A 22,637-nucleotide genomic window follows, 5' to 3' on the forward strand; every position below is an offset into this window, starting at 1 on the left:
GCAATGGCCGCCGTGCCAGACGGCCCTTGCTGTGGCTGGGTGGCGCCCGTGAGGAGAGCCCCTGATCGGAGTGGGTGGTATCAGGGCGGACGCAATGCAGATGAAACGCATAAGGGTCCAAACCTCTGGCCGCTCTTCTGCGGCCGTCTCTCTGCGTGGTACTGATTCCTTAAGTGCTGCTTCTCTTGCCCCTTCGGCCTTCCCTTCCGTGGCTACCCCCTGGGAGGAGGGTCAGGCCCGTCGTCTAGGGGCAAAACCTTTCCCCCGTTATCTGGTTTGCACCAGGACTGATGGAGATACTTTCACCAGTGTCAAACCTTTATTCTTTGTTGAACACATTGAAGACAAGTTCGGCGAAGTGGACTCCCTGAGCAAGATGCGGTCGGGTTCATTACTGATAAAAACTGCTTCGGCTGCCCAATCTGCGGCCCTTCGTGCCTGTACCCATCTTGGCACAATTCCCGTGTCCATTACCCCTCACCAGTCTCTCAATATGGTACAAGGTGTGATTTTCCACAGAGACCTCATCCTTCAAACTGATGAGGAACTTCGGGACAATCTCGGACGGCGGGGTGTTCACTTCGTTCGGCGTGTTCAGAAGGGTCCTAAAGATAATCGTATTGATACTGGTGCCTTTATCCTGGCCTTTGAAGGGGATACCCTTCCTGAGAAAGTTAAGATTATGGTCTATCGCTGTGATGTGAAGCCGTACATCCCACCTCCTATGCGGTGTTTTAAGTGCTTGCGTTTTGGCCACATGTCTTCTCGCTGTACCCAGGACCCTCTCTGTGGTGACTGTGGACGTCCACTCCATGAGGGGAGTCCCTGTGTTCCCCCTCCTGTATGTGTAAATTGTCATGGTAGTCATTCTCCACGTTCAGCAGATTGCCCAGTTTATAAGAAAGAAAAAAAGATACAGGAGTATAAGTCTCTTGATCGTTTAAGCTACACAGAGGCCCGTAAGAAATATGCACGATTGCACCCTGTGTCCATGACATCTAGTTACGCCTTGGTTACATCTTCATCCCTTCCTCCCCCTTCCTTACCCCCGTCCCGGACCCCTCTCCTTCCCCCCTCCCCTGCGGCTCCCACACCTTCTCCTCTGGGCGCCGCTCCCCCTCCCCAGCCGGAGAAGTGTCCCACTCCTTCGGCGTCTGCTGGTCAAGGGCGCCTCTCCCGGGATGCCCCTTCCCGGCACCTTCCAGGTCAAAGGTCTGCTGCAGCGCGGCGACCGCGAGAGCCGCGGTCTATCGGCCCCCAGGTCGCCCGGTCTCTTTCTGTTCCTGATCTTGCTGCAGCTGGCTCCATTATGCCACACAGCCCTCCTCGATCTCAGCCTGAAAAGAAGAAGAAACATAAGTCCCGGGACAAAGAGCCTCTGGTGTCACCGGAGGTCCCTTCCCCGGCTTCACAACCGGATTCTGACCTGTCGTTTATGGATGTCGCCCCCTCCTTGTCGGTGACGGGTGGGGACCCGGCGGTATGACTGGATTTAGCGTGTTCAGCCCTCATTTAAACCATCGTTCTGTGGTTCTCCAATGGAATTGTAATGGCTACTATCGTCACCTTCCGGAATTGAAATCCCTTCTTTCGTCCTACTCAGCAGCTTGTGTGGTTCTCCAGGAATCTCATTTTACTGATGCTCACTCACCGACCCTCCGTGGGTTCCGTGTTTTCTGTCGAAATCGGGTCGGACCCTTGCGGGCTTCTGGTGGCGTTTGTACGTTGGTCCGTACAGACATTGCTAGCACGTGGATTCCTCTCCAAACTACATTGGAAGCGGTTGCTGTTAGGGTCCACTTAGACTCTGCAGTCACAGTATGCAATCTTTATCTCCCTCCTGACAGAACTCTTACACCTGCTGCCTTAACCACCCTTCTTCAGCAACTTCCTCCTCCCTTCCTCCTCCTTGGGGATTTTAATGCTCATCATCCTTTGTGGGGCAGTGCCTATCCATCTAGACGAGGTCTTCTTATCGACCAATTTATTGCAGACCACGACCTGTGCCTTCTTAATGATGGCTCCCCTACTCATTTCAGTGCTGGTCATGGTACTTTCTCTGCCATTGATCTTTCTCTTTCTTCTCCCTCTCTCCTCCCTTCATTACACTGGTCGCCACACGACGACCTTTGTGATAGTGACCATTTCCCGTTGGTTATCACGCTCCCTTCCCGCTCCCCGATGGAGAGGTTACCTCGTTGGTCTTTCCACCGCGCCGATTGGCCTCTATATACTGCACAGGTCGAGTTTCCTCCCTCTTTGTCGGGTTGTATTGATGACGTCCTACGTGACGTGTCTGACGCGATTGTTCGCGCTGCTAACCTTGCTGTCCCGCGCTCATCTGGACAATTTCGTCGTCGGCAAGTCCCGTGGTGGAGTACGGCCATTGCCATTGCCATCCGTGATCGCCGTCGAGCTTTGCAACACTTTAAGAGGCACCCATCTGTAGCCAGCCTTTCTACCTTTAAGCGCCTTCGCGCTAAAGCCCGTTATTTAATCAAACAGAGCAAGCGGATATGTTGGGAACGATTCGTTTCTTCCCTTGGTTCCACTGTCCCTCTGTCACGGGTATGGGCTACACTTCGCTCTCTCCAAGGTTGCCATCGGCAGTCCACCCTCCCAGGCCTTCACCTCCCAGATGGCATTTGTACGGACCCATTAGTTCTCGCAGAACATCTTGCGACCCATTTTGCAGTGGCATCAGCGTCGGCCTCCTATCCAGCTGCTTTCCTTCATCAAAAACAGCAGGCTGAAGCTGTCGCCTTATGTTTCACCACTTGTGAGTCGGAATCTTACAACGAACCTTTCACTGAATGGGAATTTCTTTCTGCTCTATCTGCTTCTCATGATACGGCTCCTGGCCCAGATTCCATTCATAACCAGCTGCTTCAACATCTCAGTGCTCCACAACGGCACCATCTTCTTCGGGTGTTTAACCGTATCTGGCTCCAGGGTGACTTCCCTTCTCAGTGGAGGGATAGCATTGTGGTTCCTGTCCTTAAGCCTGGTCAGAACCCCCTATCTGTTGACAGCTATCGGCCAATTAGTTTGACCAATGTTGGTTGTAAGTTACTTGAACGGCTGGTAGCCCGTCGGCTCACTTGGGTCCTCGAATCTCGGGATCTATTGTCCCCTTACCAGTGTGGCTTTCGAGAGGGACGATCTCCAATCGATCATTTGCTTCGCTTGGAATCCGCAGTTCGGCAGGCTTTTTCCCAGCGCCGCCATTTGGTTGCAGTGTTTTTTGACCTTCGCAAGGCCTATGACACGGCCTGGCGCCATCACATCTTACTAACCCTTCATCAGTGGGGTCTTCGGGGCCCACTCCCGATTTTTATCCGCCAGTTCCTGATCCATCGGTCATTCAGAGTTCGAGTTGGTACTGCTTTTAGTTCTCCACGGACCCAGGAGACAGGCATCCCACAGGGTTCTGTCTTGAGTGTCCTTCTTTTCCTCATTGCTATCGATGGACTTGTGGCCTCTGTCGGTCCCTTGGTCGCCCCTGCCCTGTATGTGGATGATTTCTGCATTTGGGTTAGTTCCTCCTCGATGGCATCTGCAGAACGGCAGCTCCAGGTGGCTATACGGCGTGCCTCTGCATGGACCCTCTCCCACGGGTTTCAATTCTCTCCTTCAAAATCGCGGGTGGTCCACTTCTGTCGCCGTACTACGGTCCACCCTGATCCAGAGCTCTATCTCGCTGCACAAAGATTGCCTGTGGTTCCACAGTTTCGTTTCCTAGGTCTTCTTTTCGACAACAAGCTCACTTGGCTGCCCCATATCAGACTCCTGAAGGTAGGATGTTTCCGTAAACTCAATGTCCTTCGCTTCCTTGCCCACTCCTCCTGGGGTGCGGACCGTTCCCTCCTCCTCAGTCTTTATCGTGCTCTAGTTCTGTCACGTTTGGACTATGGTTGTCAAGTTTATGGTTCAGCTGCTCCTTCCACGCTGCACGTGCTGGATCCAGTCCACCATCGTGGTATCCGTTTGGCCACCGGTGCCTTCCCTACTAGCCCTGTTGATAGTCTCCTGGTTGAAGCTGGGATCCCCCCCCTTTCTGTTCGGCGGTCCCAGCTTCTGGTGTCTTATGCCCTTACTATCCGTTCTTCTCCCGCTCATCCTTCCTATTCTATCTTATTCCCAGACCATGGACGTCGCCCGCCGGACTCCCGCCCTCGGGCGGGTTTACCGGTTGGGCTGCGCCTTGCGTCTCTTACCCGTGATTTTCGGCTTCCTTCTTTGTCCTGTCTTCCTCGCTCCCTCCCCTCCACCCCTCCTTGGTTAGTTCCTCGGCCTCGAATTCGGATGGATCTCCGCCGCGGTCCGAAAGATTCCATCCCCCCGGTGGTGTTCCGTTCCTTTTTCCGCCAAATTTTATGGGAGTTTCGGGATGCTGTTGTTTTTTACACTGATGGCTCTAAATCTGCTGATCATGTTGGGTATGCCTTCACGTCCTTTGTTGGAACGGAAAATCATCTACTGCCACCCTCATGTGGGGTGTTTACTGCGGAATTGATGGCAATTTCCCGGGCCCTTACCTTTATTAAACAATCCCAACACAACCGCGTTTTGTTATGTACGGACTCGATGAGTGGCCTTCTTGCTATTGACCGGTGTTTTTCGCGCCATCCCTTGGTCTCTGCCATCCATGACCATCTCGCTGATCTTCACCGTGCTGCATGTTCCATTGACTTCCTATGGGTCCCGGGCCATGTGGGTATCCCGGGTAATGAGCTCGCTGATCGTTTGGCTGGGGGAGCAGTTACTTACCCCCCGTTTTCTGTAACCCCTCCTGCAGCGGATTTACGGCTTCACATCAAATCCCACTTTGCACAGTCATGGGCCAATTCTTGGGAGGCTACTCCACTGTCTAATAAACTTCGTGCCATTAAGGTGAATACAGGCCCATGGCGTTCTTCCTTTAGCCTCTCCCGCAAGGACTCGACCACACTGTGTCGTCTCCGCATTGGCCATACCAGGCTGACCCATGGTTTCCTTTTGCGTGATGAGCCACCCCCGCTATGTGGTTGTGGAGCCTCCCAGTCAGTGGCCCACATTTTGGTTGAATGCCCCCTTCTTTTGGCTCTGCGTGCTAAGTACAGACTACCCCACACTTTACCTTTGATGTTGGCTGACGATTCCCGGATGGTCTCTCTGGTTCTAGGTTTCCTCCGGGAGAGTGGTTTTTATTCTCAGTTTTAAAGTTTTTAATCTCCCTCTGGTGTTGGGGCAGGGCGGTGAGTGTTTGGGTGTCTCCCACTGTAGGCAGTGTTCAGAGATTCCCGATTCACCTCCCTGACCGGAATCCTCTTTTCTTTCCCTTTTACTCTGTTTTTACCCCTTCTTTTTAAGGCTTGGTTAGTTTTTCTATTCCCATACGTACTTTCTGCATTATAGCAGTTGTACCTTTTAAGTCACAGGTGGTCTTGCCTATGCTGTTTCAGCATAGTGTTGAGTTCGTTTCTCTTGCCAACTTCCCTCATTTGTTTTTACTAATGACAACGTGACTGCCCTTTTACGTTTCCCCTTTATCCGTTTTATTTTTCTGACTATACTGAGATGTCCCGTTAGCAGAATGGAGTCTATTTGAAACAAGGGACTGATGACCTTGCTGTTTGGTCCCTTTAACTTCAAACAACCAACCAACCATGAATCACAGTATCTACCATTAGCAGTATGTATGGTGGAGCCTAATCTAGGATCACAGAGCAGTAAAACTGCAGTGACTTCGGATAAATTGAGAAACAATTCAAGTAAAGAAATCGACATGGATGATTTGTCAAGTTCAGTTTCTACTACATCAACTGTCCCGTCATCAGTGGAAGTGTCATTAACTCCAGCTACAGCAACTACAGCACCGGAAACATTAACATTAACTACAGCAGGATCAACAACTAGATCACAGTGCTCCATCAAAGCTACTGTAGTGCCACAAAGGCCTGCAGCAATTTACAATCAAAAGAGGAGCTTGAGGCCTAGGAAACCCGCTCTACTAAATCAAGATTTTTTTATGGTTTCACAACAAAAAGGGGAAAACCATGACTTAGGTAAGTCAGTCAGAAATGGCACTCAGCAAAAGATCAATTATCTAACGAGTGCGTGCAAAAACTCGCCCATCTTGAAACCTAGCAACTCACTTCCTCAAAAAGCCAGTACCAAATGTGACAAACTGTGTATTTTCCGTCAAAATATAAGGGGGCTAACAAATGAATATTAGTGACAGTAATACTATTGATAATGCCGATATCCTTTGTTTTACTGAACACCATGTAAAGGAGGGTATCAATATGCTGAATCTAGATGGCTATCATATTGCCTTTCACTTTTGTAGAAACAGTGTGCAGAAGGGTGGTGTAATTATATATGTAAAAATACTGTTTTGATCAGCATTTTGAAGCTTGTGGTATAGAAATTAGCACCAAGACCCCGTCACTCATTGTAGTAACAGTGTGTAGGGCCCCATCAGAGAAGCAATGTATGTTCTTTAAGCAACTCAAATCTCTTCTATCCCACATATTTTCAAAATAAAAATACTGTAGTCTTAGGAGACTTTAACATTAACTTTCTAGATTATGATAGTAGTAGAGCTGACCTGCTACATATAATGAACACACATAACCAACACATACAACCTAACACCAATGGTAGACTTCCCCACAAGGGTTACGAACTACTGTTAAAGTCTTATAGATAATATTTTCATTGATGAGAATAGAAACACCAATGCAACAGTAAAACAAGTCCTAAATGGTCTTTCAGACCGTGATGGCCAATTGCTATCAATGATATATGCCCACACAAGAAGGACAAAAGTCTTTAAAAGGTCATTTAGGGTAATTAATAATGAAAATCTCATAATCTTCAACAGTTATCTTCAACTCATTGGCTGGAGTCCAATTTATAGAGCACTGAAAGTCAATGACAAATTTAACCTATTTATAAATGAATTTATGTGCCACTTTGAAACTGTCTTCCCTCTAAGAACTGCAATGAACAAGTAACAGAGCCATACCAGCAAACAGTATCTCACAAAAGGAATAAAAACATCATATAGGACTAAAAGACTGCTTTATGTTTCTCTCAGAAATACAAATGATCCTGAAATAAGAGCTCATTATAAAAGGTGCTGCAAGATCTTACATGAAGTTCTGATAAAGGCAAAAAGGATGTTCATCAAATCAGAAACAGATACTTCTGGCAACAAAATAAAAACCATCTGAGGTATTATTAAAAGAGAAACTGGTAGTTAATCAAATGATGCAGAAGATATTGAAGTTAGACATAATGGGAATGTCATTTATAAAGGTGAAAATGTTGCAAAAATTTTCAACAATCATTTTTTACTGCAGTGGATAAAATAGGGTGTAATGGTTCTATAAATGAGGCTCTGAATCTTTTACAAAGAAGTGGACTTAGTGCAACACCCCAGATTAGCATGCCTCCCATCACTGTTGAGGAAATTAAGAAGATAATAAGGACCATGAAAAACAAAAACTCAACTGGTATTGATGGTGTTTCCATCAAAGTGTTGAAACACACACGCATTTTCATTTGTGAAGTCCTGTGCCACATCTTTAACCCTTTTAGTGCCTAATACGATCTGATCGTGATCCAGATTTTCGGCGAAAAATGCCAGTAACGATCTGATCGTGATGCCTTTCTCATTCGCTAGGAAATACTAACAACTTTGCCTTCAAGCACGGAAAAAATGAATGAGAAAGGCATCACGATCAGATCGTTACTGGCATTTTTCGCCGAAAATCTGGATCGCGATCAGATCGTATTTGGCACTAAAAGGGTTAATGAATCACTGAGACTAGGAATTGTCGCTGATAGACTTAAATATGCAGTGGTGAAACCGTTGTACAAGAAGGGTGACAGAAACGACGTAACCAATTATAATCCTATTTCACTCTTAACTTGTTTCTCCAAGATTCTCGAGAAACTTGTACACAGAAGGATTCTTGAACATCTTAGTAAATACAATATTCTCAAGAAAAGTCAATTCGGTTTCCAGAAAAACATCTTAACAGAAGATGCAATATATTCTTTCACCAATGCAATTCTTGAATAAGTCAATAATAAAATGTCTCCAACTGGAATTTTTTTGTGAGCTTTCTAAGGCGTTAGATTGCGTGAACTATGAGATTTTTCTGAGAAAGGCAGAATTTTATGGGTTAGCTGGAGAAGCAGGGATGTGGCTTGCCTCCTATTTAAAGGACCGGAAACAGAAAGTCGTGGTAAATGACACTAATGGGGAGCCAGTGTCCTCTTCTTGGGCACAAAAACTGTGGAGTCCCACAGGGCTCTATTCTGGGTCCTCTACTTTTCCTTATTTTCATAAATGACCTTCCAATGTGTACAAGGGCTAAGATAAAATTTACTTTATTTGCTGATGACACGACGATTCTGGTAGAAAATTCAACAAATACTAATCTTGAAATCACTGTAAATGCAATTTTTCAGGAGACCTTTAACTGGTTTACCTCTAATGGGTTATCACTAAATTTTGAAAAAACTCAATTGTTTCAGCTCCATACAAGTCAAAATATTGAAGGTGAGATTAATGTTAAATACAATGATGAGAATTTAGCAATAGTGGAGTCAACAAAGTTCCTGGGTCTACTTGTTAATAGCAATCTAAACTGGTCCTTACACATTCCTTACCTATATAAAAAACTAAGCTCAGCAGTTTATGCTATTCGTGCGATTGCTTCCTTCAGTGATTTAAATACTTTGAAAGCTGCCTATTTTGGTTATTTTCATGCCCTGATGGCCTATGGAATTATATTCTGAGGAAACCAGCCAAAGGCAGACAAAATCCTCATAGCCCAGGAAAGAGTCATTAGGATTCTGTGTGGTGTCAATTACAGACATTCCTGCAGGAAACTCTTCCAAGAACTGAGAATACTCACAACAGTATCTCACTACATTTTCTCTCTCATGTGTTTCTTGTGTAAAAACCATTCCCTTTTTGAAATGAACAGCATGTATCATAACTATGATGGTAGGGTAAAAAATGATCTACATCTTGAGCAAAAGAATCTAAGTATGGTGCAAAAAGGAGTACACTACTCTTGCATAAAAATATGTAATGCTCTCCCTCAGGCAATAAAAATGTCAGTTATTGACCCACCTACTTTTAAAGATCAACTTAAACAGTATCTTCTATGTAAAATCATTTACTCACTGGACGAATTTATGTATGAGAATACGTGAATTGACTTTGATCTATTGTAAGTTGTTACAAAAAACAATTCTTGTAAACATTTTTTCTATGTAATATATTATTCATTGTACAACCTATTATTATAAACAAATGTCTCGAATCTATGTAAGTGACACGTTCTACACCCAAGCGATTTATCACTAATGGATCTACAGAACACAAATGAAATAAATAAATTAAATAAATTGATAAAGTCAAGGTATACGCCTGGAACGATTTTTCGATTTATGGCTCACTATTGTTGAGTTTCTGAAGGATAAAGGAAAGCAGGGACGTAAAATATCCAGATCAGATTGTTGACTTCAATTTATATGGATTGGACTGCGCACTAACTGCAGTAAGATGAAGCAAGATGAGAAAAAACTTACTTCTGATTTAGTGGTGATGCATTAAAAAGAAAATTGTGTTTTGGAAGGGGCTACTTCTGACAAAATCTTGTCCATGTCGCAGAGCTCACTGACAGTGAATAAAGCACAAATTCTGAAGAAATCGTTATGATGTTGAAATGTTTTGAGAACACTGGCAATCTTACATATGTTTTTGAGTCTTTTTTTGGGGACTGTTTGCAGTTTCAGTTGAAGTTCCCATTTAAAATAATTATTGTACAATAAAACTGTCCAGGACTTCTACATTGTTTTCCTTGGAAGGAGTTTCCACATCTGCATAATGAGGTTGCAAATGTGAAGTGTTTTTATTAACATAGGTGCACAAAAGGCTTTTTTGATTATGAAACTGAGTCCCTATTACATGGCAAACTGAGTGACAAAAATCTGCAAAATTGTCCGCGACTGTATGTTTGCAGATTTTTACCAGATATAAATTTTATGTCTTCAGGGTGCTAAAAGGAAATACTACTGGAAAGTTTTGTACTTGTGATCTGTGTTGTTATGAAATTTGAAACCAAGCTAGATTCAAGATGTTCAGTGTTCCTTGCACAGTTGCATTGCCATCTAAATTTAAATGTGTAATTTTCACAGTTTGTTCCTCTTCCCCTTCAGGCAGCATGGTGTGGTAGTGGGAGAATGTGCAGCCAGGCAACAGAACTCTGCATGCGAATGACAGCACTGAATTCATGCAGAATTCTTGGTCATCCCTGTTATATGTTCTCTTCTGTTCCCTCTAGTGCAAATGGTCAAAGTGCCAAAACATTTTCTAACAATATTGTCTGTTTCTCTTGTGATGCATTGATACACACATAAGAAAGTAATAAAGAAAAATGAGGAAAGATGAATACTCATGTGTGGATGAGTGGTACATGGTCCATAGAAACAAGTAACAGCCCAAAGAAGTTACTAGCTTTTAAACTTGTACTACTTTTCCAGTGGAAGTGCACATTTTAACAATACAACTGCACCCATCTGCAGCTGCTTTGGTACTAACTGTTAGAATGATTGCTCAGGCTGACAGGGTCGGTCAGAAAGGAGAGGCTTATGGCAATTGGGAGATGTTAGATAAATAGCCAAGGAGAGTGTGATGAGGTAATTGGGGGTATGATAGCGAGGGAGGAGCAGGTGGCTATCAGTGGAAATAGTGAAATGAGGAGTGAAATGTGACTAAAAACAGAGAGAAAGAAGTGGAGAGGTGTGACAGGATATGGAAATGGGAGGGGGATAGGGGTAGGTAAGTAAAAGATTTGGACTGGGAGTAGTAGAGTGGAAAGTGATAGGAGAGAAACAGTAAGAGTATGTTTGTGCTGCAGCCTTGCTCCTGATACCTCATTGGTGCCACATACCATCTTGCTGTGAGACTTTATACATTTAAGCTGCAGCCTCACTGCTCGTTGGAAGTAGTTAAACTGCATCTGTTCACATAGTAAGTCGAGTGCTAGCAAAGTCAAACATAGAACTGCTGGAGTGACCTTGAAACAGAAATCATAGCTTAAGTTTCAGGATCTGTGGCAATGGTCAGATGTGAAACACAAACCAGCTTGATACCATTGCTTAGTGAGGATGATAGCAAGCAGTGATGGCACTGATTAAATAGGCTGGGAAGGCTCGGCAAGTTGATTCATCTTTGCTGTGCCATGCTGGCAAGCAGCAAGGTGGTAGCCTAAACACGCCCTCAGGTTAGGCAGTGGGGATGGGACTAAAAGAGATTTGTCCAAGGAATGGAGAAAATGAGGGCTATGCATGAGGAAATAGTTTCCGTTTACATCATTCAGTAAAGTTGGTGCCTGTGGGGTCTATTGTTATCATGAGCATTGCGGTGTGTGGAAATGCGGAGAAACCTGAGCTGGCAGAAGCCTGAACATGGGTTCTAGTTATTACATGAAAGCCTACTGAAAATGTTTTAAGGACTGGTATTAAGTAAGGAATCTAAGAATGCACTAAATATCCCTGTGTATCACTCAGGCAGGGACTGCATATACAGGGTGAAACAAATAACAGTATGTGCAGAAATATTTGAGCAATCATTGTTCCCTCTCTCCATACATAATTAGAATAGGAAGACACTGCCAAATGTGCTACATTGAAAAATACCCTCTGCCACTATTCAGTAGTTGCGGATGTACAGGTGGTCGGAGCCTTGGTGAAACATGTTGTTCACTGTATTTAGGCCTAGATGATACTGGACGATAAAAGTATTTTCGTGTTTCCGCAGCGTAAAGACTGTTCCATAAAACTTCGGGCATGCAGCCACATAAATTCAGTTTCTTTTAATATTTCGGCTGAATACCATTCTGCCATCTTCAGACTGAGCCGAGGTGACTAGTGCTCCAGCACTTGCTCCGTCCTTTTAACTCGAGGACCGAACCAATGCGTATGTGGCCAAAGATACACAAGGCACCAGAGATATTGATAGGCGGCAAAGAGGTGTAACATATCCTGAATAGTCGATCAACACAGTGATATCGATGTGTCACAGAGAGCTGTACCGTTGCACCATCTTCATGATTTATTTACAGAAATTGACAGATTCCATGATTTGTCCAAGCCGAAGCCGCTATCTCTATTAATTAAATTCGTCACCAACCGAATTTCAATTGCTTCACTACTGAGTCCCAGAAAGATGAAGTCGAGGATAAAATTTCGACATTATCGCAAACCATAGTGTGTCCAGTGTCAATACAGTGCTCTGCCACCGCAGATATATTAGGTTGTAAGAGACGGGTGTACCTGCAGTGCTCTGTGCATCTCTCCTGGACTGTACGTGTCACCTGTCCGATGTATGAATGGCCACACTCACATGGGAGCTTATAAACCCCAGGCTTCCGAAGCACCAAATCATCTTTAACGGAACCCAGGAATGCTGCAGTTTTTGGTGAAGGGCGAGAAATCACTTTCACTTTGTGTTTCCTGAGGATCCATCCTATTTTTGACAAAAAGCTTCCCGTGTATGGCAGGATAGCCATGGGTTTAAAACTTTCCGTGTCTTCTTCCGCTTTTCTTGTGCTCACAGCTGATTTCATTTGTAGTGCATTACGTATCTGCTGTGGAGAGTACCCATTGGCTTCAAAAACTCTTTTCAGGTGTAGAAGCACATTCTCCAGACTGCTCTCGTCAGCAATGATGGTTTTAGATACACTGCATGTCCGAAAGTGCCGTCATCTTTGCGCCATACCAACACATCCAAAAATGGAAGGCAGCCATCTTTTTCAATTTCCATCGTGAACTGAATTTGTCTGTGGATAGAATTCAGATGATTTAAAAATTCGTTTAGCTTGTCTTCACCATGGGGCCACATTACAAACGTGTCATCAGAATACCTCGAAAACACTGTGGGTTTCAAGCCAGCAGATTCCAGCACTTTCTCCTCGAAGTCCTCCATAAAAAAGTTGGCCGCCAAAGGTGACAAAGGACTACCCATGGCAACACTGCCTGTTCATAAAATTCGAAATTGAATAAAAAATATGTCGAGGTCAAAACATGTTCAAATAAAGCTGAAATCTTTTTATCAAAAGTCTTTCCAATGAGAGACAATGATTCCAGAAGAGGAACCTTTGTGAACGACGAACACTACATCGAAACTGACTAACATATGAGAATTTTTCAGGTTGAGTGATTTCAGTTTGTCAATGAAGTTTACAGAGTTGCACCAATACTGGCTTTCATCAGTGCCATTGAAGAAGCTGTTCGTCCTCTTTCTGCGGAATCAGTAGAAGAAGTAAGACACAAAACTTGTCGAGCAGTTAAGAAGGCTCGTCCACGAAGGAGTAACATATCTGTGGCAGAGAGGGCTGCACTACATAAGCTTCACCAGGATTCTGAGACAGTGGTTCTTCCAGATGACAAAGGAAATGCCACTGTCTTATTGTCTCGTGATGACTATCAGGAATAAATGAACAGTTTACTGAGTGACAGCACATACCGGAAGCTCAATAAAGACCCCACCAACCAGGTGGTAAGGAGGACTGCTTCACTTCTGATCGCCTCCCCCCTTCCTACCAGAAGTTGTGCAAAGAATGAAACCATGTGTTGCCATTCCTCCAAGGCTTTATGGACTTCCAAAGATCCACAAAAATGGTGTTCCTCTATGTCTGATAGTGAGCAACATCGGCTCTCTGACCTATGATTGTGTCAAACACTTAGTGTCGTTATTAAGGCCCCTGGTGGGGAAAATGCTCTTATCAAATATGTAACTCTGTGGACTTCATTGACAAACTGAAATCACTCAACCTGAAAAATTCTCATATGTTAGTGAGTCTCAATGTAGTGTCGTCGTTCACAAAGGTTCCTCTTTCGGAATCATTGTCTCTCATTGGAAAGACTTTCAATAAAAAGATTTCAGCTTTATTTGAACATGTTTTGACCGTAACATATTTTTTATTGAGTAACGAATTTTATGAACAGACAGACAGTGTTGCGATGGGTAGTCCTTTGTCACCCTTGGTGGCCAACTTTTTTGTGGAGGACTTACAAGGAGAAAGCGCTGGAATCTGCTAGCTTGAAACCCACAGTGTTTTGGAGGTATGCTGATGACACGTTTGTAGTGTGGCCCCATGGTGAAGACAAGCTAAAAGAATTTTTAAATAATCTGAATTCTATCCACAGACAAATTCAGTTCATGATCGCAAAAGATGGATGTGTGCGGATGTGTTGGTATGGCGCAAAGATGATGGCACCAGGGACATGCAGTGTATCTAAAACTGACCCATACGGGTTTATATTTACATGCAAATAGCTGCCACCATCCTTTGCAGACAATGAGTGTACTTGGAACTCTAGTACACAGAGCACACGTCATTGCTGATGAGTAGTCTGGAGGACAAGCTTCTACACCTAAGAAGAGTTTTTGAAGCCAATGGGTACTCTCCACAGTAGATACATAGGGCACTACAAATAAAATCAACAGTGAGCAAAAGAAAAGCAGAAGAAGACGCGGAAAGTTTTAAATCCTTTACTTTCCTGCCATACGTGGGAAGCCTTTTGTCAGAAATAGGACGGATCCACTGGAAACGCAAAGTGAAAGTGATTTCTCCCCCTCCACCAAATTCCGCAGCATTCCTGGGTTCCGTAAAAGATGATTTGGTGCTTTGGAATCCTGGGGTTTATAAGATCCCCTGTGAGCGCGGCCGTTCATACATCGAACAGACACGTGCAGTCCAGGAGAGATGCACAGAACACTGCAGGTACACCCATCTCTTACAACCTATTAAATCTTCGGTGGCAGAGCACTGTATTGACACTGGGCACTCTATGGTGTGCGATAATGTCAAAATTTTATCCTCGACTTCATTTTTCTGAGACTCAGTAATGAAAGAAGGAATTGAAATTCAGTTGATGAAGAATTTAATTAAGAGATAGCAGCTTCAGCTTGGAAAAATCATGGAACCTGGCAATTTCTGTAAATAAATCACAAAGATGTTGCGACGGTACAGCTCTCTGTGACACATAGATACCATCGTGTGGATCAACTGCGCAGCCATAGATTTAATTTCCATGCATATGTTACACCTCTTTGCTGCCTATCAACGTCTCTGGCACCTTGTGTATCTTTGGTCGCAGGCGCGGTGGTTCGGTCCTAGAGTTAAAAGGACAGATCAAGTGCCAGAGTGTTGGTCACCTCGGCTCACTCTGAAGTTGGCTGGACGGTATTCAGCTGAAATAGTAGAAGAAGAAACTGAATTTGTGTCTGCACACCTGAAATTTTATGGAACGATAAAAATACTATTCAGCAACTAGTACTGTTAGGTATTTCTGTATGCTCAAATCAGCTATAGACAGATGGTTGTCTTTCCTCATTTCTGTTTATTATTTCTGCTGGAATTTCTATAATTGCCTTAAAAGAGTAGGGGCAATATTCTTAAATTCACTGATTTAGTCTTCATAAGGCCAAGTTATGGAATGTGGAGTAATTTTGCACTTCATTTGGTGTAGCTATTTTGCACTTCATTTGGTGTAGCTATTTTGCACTTCATTTGGTGTAGCTATTTTTACACTTATTCCTAGGTTCATCCTAACACTACAGTCTTACAAATACAGTCATTACACTTCAGCTGATTTTTGTTATGTGCTGCAAGAATAGTATGTCAAAAGGCCAGTAATCCACATTATTGAGTAGAGTACCTGATTATTGTGAAGAGTATCATTTATATTGATTTCTAGAATGTGTTTTATGAAATTAGAGTATTTAGCACAATAAATTATTACAACAACAAAATGAATACACATCACTTGCCTTCCTCTAGATTTCCTAAGGACAGTGAGGGCTAAGATTGACCGCATTACAGGACAGTTTATTTTATATTCTGTTGTATTCTACAGACAATTGGTGAAGATTAATGTTTCTTTGTAGGAGTAAGTAATGGTTAGTAAATAGTAGAAAAGACCTTTTGCAGAAAAATGTACATTTGTACAGTTATGTCATATGGAATAATGTTATGGGGTAACTCATCCTTAAGAAGGAAAGTCTTCATTGTGCAAAAACATACTGTAAGAATAATATGTGGTGTTCACCCATGATCCTCTGGTAGACATTTGTTTAAGGTGTATGGCATTCTGATTACTGCTTCATAGTATATTTATTCCCTCATGAAGTCTGTTGTAAATAATCCACTACAGTTCAAAAGGATCAAAGAGATACATAATTACAATACCAGAAGGAAAAATGACATTCGTTACTCCAAAATAGGATTGTCTTTAGCACAAGAAGGGGTTCATAATGCTGCAGCAAAAATTTTTGATCACTTACCCAGTGACATAAAATGTCTGACAGATAGCAAAGTAAAATTTGATAACCAACTGAGGAAGTTTCTCATTGACAACTCCTATTTTGTAGAATAATTTCCATTACTGTAATGTGCAAAAGATAATGGGTAGGAATTACTAACTCTCATCTGTACATATTTTTTGTCATTCTGTAAAAAAAAAAAAAAAAAAAAAACAACACCACCCCTAACTTACGAATGATCAGAATGTAACCATATGTACAAATTAGTTTGCAATGTGATTCTAAAATGGCTCTATCATTATGATCCAGCGCACAAAATGATCTGTGGAACATGTAACTAACTAACTAACATGGAATTTTGTTCACTACACATTGAGACAACTGCATTTATGAATGTGTAAAATAGTATGTACCAAATAACTCGCCACAATGGTAGCTGTAGAGAAAAATGTCACACAGGCACAATAACAAAATGTCAGAAGTTAGATTTCCCAATTGCCACTACATTAGGACCAGTGTGAGAGCCACAAACCTCAGAATCTTCAACATAGATGTCTTTTGAATATGAAGTAATTTGATTGAATAAACTGTGTGTTGGAATAGTGAAGTTTAAGAATGTCAGAATCATTAGACTGCTTGCAAAATTGTGTTAAAAGGAAAGCAACAGATGTCCTAATGACTATACAGCAGAACAAAACCTCAAATAGTGTGCCAATCATCTTTACACTTGGAAGTGCATGTATATGCTTCTTGTGCATGAAATACTGTTTTAAAATATGGCAACAAAAGTCCCAGCAGAATGTAAACAATTTATGAGTGAAGGAGATCACTCACCTAATAGCAGAAACTTTGACTTGTGTACAACCACTCAAAAAAGAATGAAATATTTGATAGCTTTCCAAAACGAATCCTTTAATCTAAGAGATAGAGTACGCACGTGGTGTGTAGTGGGGTGAGGGGGGGATTGAGGCACACATGCGCTCCTTGGTCGGGTAAGATGCAGTTAACTTGTTTCATTTCATGCTCAGTTTACATTTATTCTTGTTTCTTGATATGTTACTACCTCTTGGGATGCAAACATATGCTATTTAATTATTTAAAAAATTAAAAACAAAATTCTTACAGCACATGTGATTTTAAGAGGTAACAGGCTTTCCCACCACTTCGTGCTCTCAGTCAAATATTTATTGTGGTGATTGTGTGTGACAAGTTACATGCAAGGCATGTTTGGATGATGTAATTGTTTGCACATTGCCAGTGAAAGGCAAAAGGTGATCAGGGTTCCTTTTGTGTTGTAATGTGACAAAATATACATCTCACTAACAATTTAGTTCACCCTGTGAATTGAGAATAATCAGTACAGTATTAAAATAAACACAAATTTACCATCTGCCATTAATGTACATGTCTGTTAAAACATTTGCATAAAGCAAAAGCAGAGCTATCAGTTTGCAAGTCCATTATTTTCCATAGTGTGCTATTAAGGAATAAAACTCATAAACCACATACAGAAGGAACCCAGATCTCCCTTCCTTTCATTGATAGTGTGCAACCAATTATGCCACTCAAGAATGCCTTGCACTTAAGTTGTCACGTACAATCACCACAGCAGATTTCTCTTTAGAGTACAGGAATTCATCCCAGTGCAGTTTTAACATTTACAATTCTTGTATGCATTGATAGAATTTCCTTTGGCAGGTCATTAGCCTTAAAATGAATATATAATTCTGAAGAATATTTTTTTCAATTTTTCTCTCTCCAGTTGATGTCTCCACAAGTCAGTTTTTCATTGTGTGTGTTTAAATTCTGTAACATTAGCATAACAGATGTAAATGTCATGTTGTTGTTAGTAATCCTGAGGGCAGATTCCACAAGAAAACCTTTTGCATTTTATTGTATGTAATATTTGACGTAACTAAACAAGGAAAAAAATTTAATGTGTTAGCAGTAATTTGTTGGGTGGCAGGATCACATGTACCAACCACCTAGTTAAATTTGTTTTTTGGTTACAAGCATTTTGAGCCATAATGGATAATCTGTGTTGATTTGTAATCTATTCCATCATTGCTGATAGACTCTTGGGTTTTTTTTTTTTTAAATATGGTTTGCAGTACTGAAGAAAGTGCATATAATGTTAAAATCAGAAGGAAAAGATGAGATAACTTGATTAAATAAAAAGTAAGATCAAGGGTGTAATGATTCTCTTGAAGATATAAGTAAACATTATCTATAATTGAGCTGCTCGGGGGAACACAATGGTAAGCGCCATCACCGTGTATTTTGTGGTGGATGGCTAATGACACCACCTGTGGGATGCACAATGCAGTAAACTTACTGGTAGTTCCAAATTCACTCAACAGATGTCAGGGAGGAGCTTAATGGTAAGTGCCACTGTCCGTCTGTTGCGGAAACATAATGGTAAGTGACAGAGAGAATGGCGGCAAGTAAAAACATCTCCAAGATTATGGCTACAGTGAACATGGCAGAAGACGAGGAATATACTTCCAATGAAACTAATATCTTCAAGAGGGATCCAGAATACATTCCTAACGATTCAGATGACTCAGAGGTATATTATTTTGTAAATATACTGTCTTTAGTACGTTTCACAGACATAATGGTAAGTGCATGTACATACCATTATGTTCCTGAAGTACAATTGAAAATTTCGTTTGCCGACAAGTACAAGATGTGTACAGTCCAGATCAGTGGTGCGAGATCATCAAGAAGTCGGCTAAAGAGAATCCATTGCTTGTGTATAATATGAAAAGAGAGGATTTCTATCAAATATGACACTCTAAAGAAGCTTTTGTCTTCAGAAAGAAGAAAGTTGATGGTCAAGATGTCAACCTAAGGAAAGTATGTAGGTAGAAGGTGACCTTCAAATATCCATCATCTTTATTCATCAGCGAGATAGTTTGTCATTACATTTGGCATGAAATAAGCTTTAGGAAACGTGGAAGGCAAGGACCAGTTCGTACACTTTGACTTAAATACAATGGACCAAGGCTTATTGAAAAGAAGAAAGTTGCTGAAGTCCTGTCGCTCCTAAATTACATACCTCCTGTCCACAATGGATTTTTCCTGTCACTAAAGCCAACAGTTTTGGATGAAAAAGACATTAGTAATGAGAGCGATGAATGATTTTGCAGTTTCAGTAAAGTGTTGAAGACTTACTGTAAAATTTAATATGTAATGTTCTATCACTATGTGTTGTTAATGGTGTATGGTAACGTAATAATTTTTGTATATTTCATTTGTTTTAGTCAGTTCTGAGTTTCATTTATGTCTGTATAGTAGAAGATAGATGTTAAAATCACTGCAGAATAAAAAGACTCTTCAAAAAAAAAAAATATTCAGATTTGCAGATCAATTGAAACTTGAGATGTGCTGTATCTCGAAACTGTGATTTTGGCGCTTACCATTTTGTTCCCCCGAGCAGCTCAATTCATTTTAAAGGTTTCCCAGGATATTAGTTTTATAGAAATGTAGTTTGTGGATGACAAATTTAAAAGTGCCGCCTCCAAGCAGCCAAAGTAGTTAAAGGATTCAAAGGTATTGCAGACAGTGACCCTCACTTGCCAGGGAGCTGCACTCTTATTGTGGCTGTTTGCATTTCTTGTTTTGAATGAGGGATATGTAGCAAGATATCGGGTGACTGATGATTCTTTCATAAGAAATGAGATGGGGTGAAGAAATGGATAAGTTTGAAATATGAGTATGACTGTAAAGTTTGGCAGCTATGTAATAAGAGTAACTAACATTAGGAGATCAGTATACTTTAAACCACAGTTGAGATAGGAGAGTAGTGGCTAAGGATTTGCAGTGTGAGCTACTGAAAAGAATGGAAACAGGATGTACCAACATTGCACTAAATCTGAACCTAGAAATGTGTAGCAAATGTTCCAATAAAGTACACACTTGAAAAGTATCTCATTTTACTCTTTAATAAAATTATTCTCTCAGTTGGCAAATTTCAGAAAATATGAACAGTTTTGTTCCAATGTTTCTACTGTATTTCTCAGCCGTGGATCACACAATAAGTGTCATACATGTGATAGCATAGTGATACTTGGTGTCACCCTTAGGGAATATGCGTAGCCTGTGTAAATTACTGTTCAATAACTAACAGTAAGTTTTCCATTGAAGTTGTTAATTTATTTTTTAATTATTTTCAGGCATTAGAAGATGAAGAGAAAATGACGCCTGAACAGTTGGCAATTAAGAATGTGGGAAAGCAAGATCCAAAACGACATTTGGAAGAAAAAGTGGACATTTTAATGACAACTAATATTGTGCAATGTCTAGGAGCCATGCTTGATACTGTTGTGTTTAAGTGAACAGTGTTATTCTAAACTGCAATTCCACCATCAGATTGCAGTATATGATGATGAACAAATAAGTGAATATAATTTATTAATATGTGGTTAAAGAGTTTTGTCCTTTGATAACGCACTATGGAAAACAGTGGACTTACAAACTGATGGCTCTGCTTTCACCTTATGCAAATGTTCTAATTTGCATAGTTAAAAGAAATTGTGTAACACGTGTCCAGCAATGGCAGATAATAAACAAAAGCGTGTTGTTTTTAATAATGTATTGATTATTCCTAATCCTTTGTGTGAAATACATTGTTGGAGAGGATTGTATCGATGGATTATGATCTGTAATTATACATAGATGTATATTTTGTCATATTACAATACAAAAGGAGCCAGAATGTGATTTTCACTGTGTCTGGTGAAGAAAGTAATGTACTGATTTCTCTAAATGAAGTTGCCAGCTTAAAGGATACAACTTCTATTTTTTAAATCATTAATATTACAATGACACTTAAAAACTAAAGTTTTGTAGAATTAAGACATTCTCATCTGAATGTCTTTGTCACAGACTGATTTATTGATATTTTTGTTGCAAATTTATCCATACAAGTGACATGGTTGATGATGAACTGTGTGCCGGATAAGATATGTGCAGTTGGTTGAAAGCATTTCTTTCTACCTCAGTGTGTGTCTGTTTACCACCAGTGGTAAACTTAAGTGTTACATATCTGTAATTCCTTTGCAAGAACTCCAGTGACTGAAAACGATTCTAGAAACACAAAATCCTACACTCTGCAAGCCACCTTGTGGTGGAGTGTACTTCACTGCATTTTCCCCATTTTCTTTATCCATTTGGAAATTGTGTGCAGGAAGAATGGTTAGTGGTTAGCCTCTGTATGATACTGATGAAGGAGAATGTTGCTCAACTCTTCGTCGAACCCCCTGTGATGTACAAAGCTCCTCTCATAACATATGTTGCTGAAGCTATATATGCATGTCCCTGTGCTTACTGAATGGACCAAAGACAAAATACACTCTTTTTCTTTGGATCTTTTTGTATGTCCTCTGTCAGTCCTAAACAGTATCCTAAACACTACAGGGAGACTAAAAAATTTTAGAATGCCATGGTTCTAAAGCAAATGAAATTTGTTTATATTTGACATATGTTTTTGCAAGTTTTGTAAGTTGACTGCAGTGTAATGTGTTTGATTTACTGTAATAGTTTGTAGTCATCATCATTTAAAGATTTTGTGTGCACCAAAAAATGAATTCAAGGAGACAACATTTCTGGCCCATGATGTTTGGAAATTAATGTCAGAGCAGTGTGAACATTGGCTTAGAAATAAATTTGATGAAGGAATCCCACATAAGACAAAAATTTATAATGGTACAGAGAAATTAAAAGATCATTTTTTTTTTAAATTTTATGAAGGACACTCATTGCAGAAGACTTTGAACATTTTATGAATTTATTCAGGGGATATTGTGCATTAGTATAAGTCAAATCCAAAACATTTTACATTGATGTTTAGAGACAGAATGAAGTGGTACAGTGGTTGGCACTCTGGACTTGCATTCTGGAGGAAGACTGTTCAAATCACTATCCAGCTATCCACATTTAGGTTTTCGATTACTTTCCTAAATCACTTAAGGCAGATGTGTGTATGGCTCCCTTGAAATGGCAGGATCGATTTCCTTCCCCATCTTCCCTAATCTGAGCTGCTACTTCATCTTTAATGACCTCATTGTTGGCAGGACTTAAACAATCTTCTTTCCTCCTTTTATTAACAGTTAGATGTGAGAAAACTTTGTCACTGGATTCCAGATAAACTGATTCCCAATCATAAACAATAATGCATTTATTCGTCATGAAAAGCTCTGAAAAAATTCCAAGGTAGTATCTTATACGAGACGTGGAGGCGGCCCTGCCTGCAATTTCGAGGGTGCAGTCGTCTGCAAGTTGTAGCTCATGTCAG

General features: G+C 41.2%; 1 protein-coding gene across 2 annotated transcripts in view; it reads left to right on the forward strand.

Moving 5' to 3' along the window:
- Nucleotides 1-20,934, forward strand: part of LOC126458363 (26S proteasome non-ATPase regulatory subunit 14) — a 44,666-nt gene extending 23,732 nt beyond the window's left edge. For both annotated transcript variants that reach the window (XM_050095334.1, XM_050095333.1), the window contains exon 6: nucleotides 20,518-20,934. In XM_050095334.1, coding sequence (XP_049951291.1) covers nucleotides 20,518-20,679 — 162 coding nt within the window. In that variant the 3' untranslated portion in view covers nucleotides 20,680-20,934. The remainder of the gene's footprint in view (nucleotides 1-20,517) is intronic.
- The last annotated feature ends 1,703 nt before the right edge of the window (nucleotides 20,935-22,637 follow it).

Source organism: Schistocerca serialis, chromosome 2 (genome assembly GCF_023864345.2).
Source record: "Schistocerca serialis cubense isolate TAMUIC-IGC-003099 chromosome 2, iqSchSeri2.2, whole genome shotgun sequence".
NCBI lineage: Eukaryota > Metazoa > Arthropoda > Insecta > Orthoptera > Acrididae > Schistocerca > Schistocerca serialis.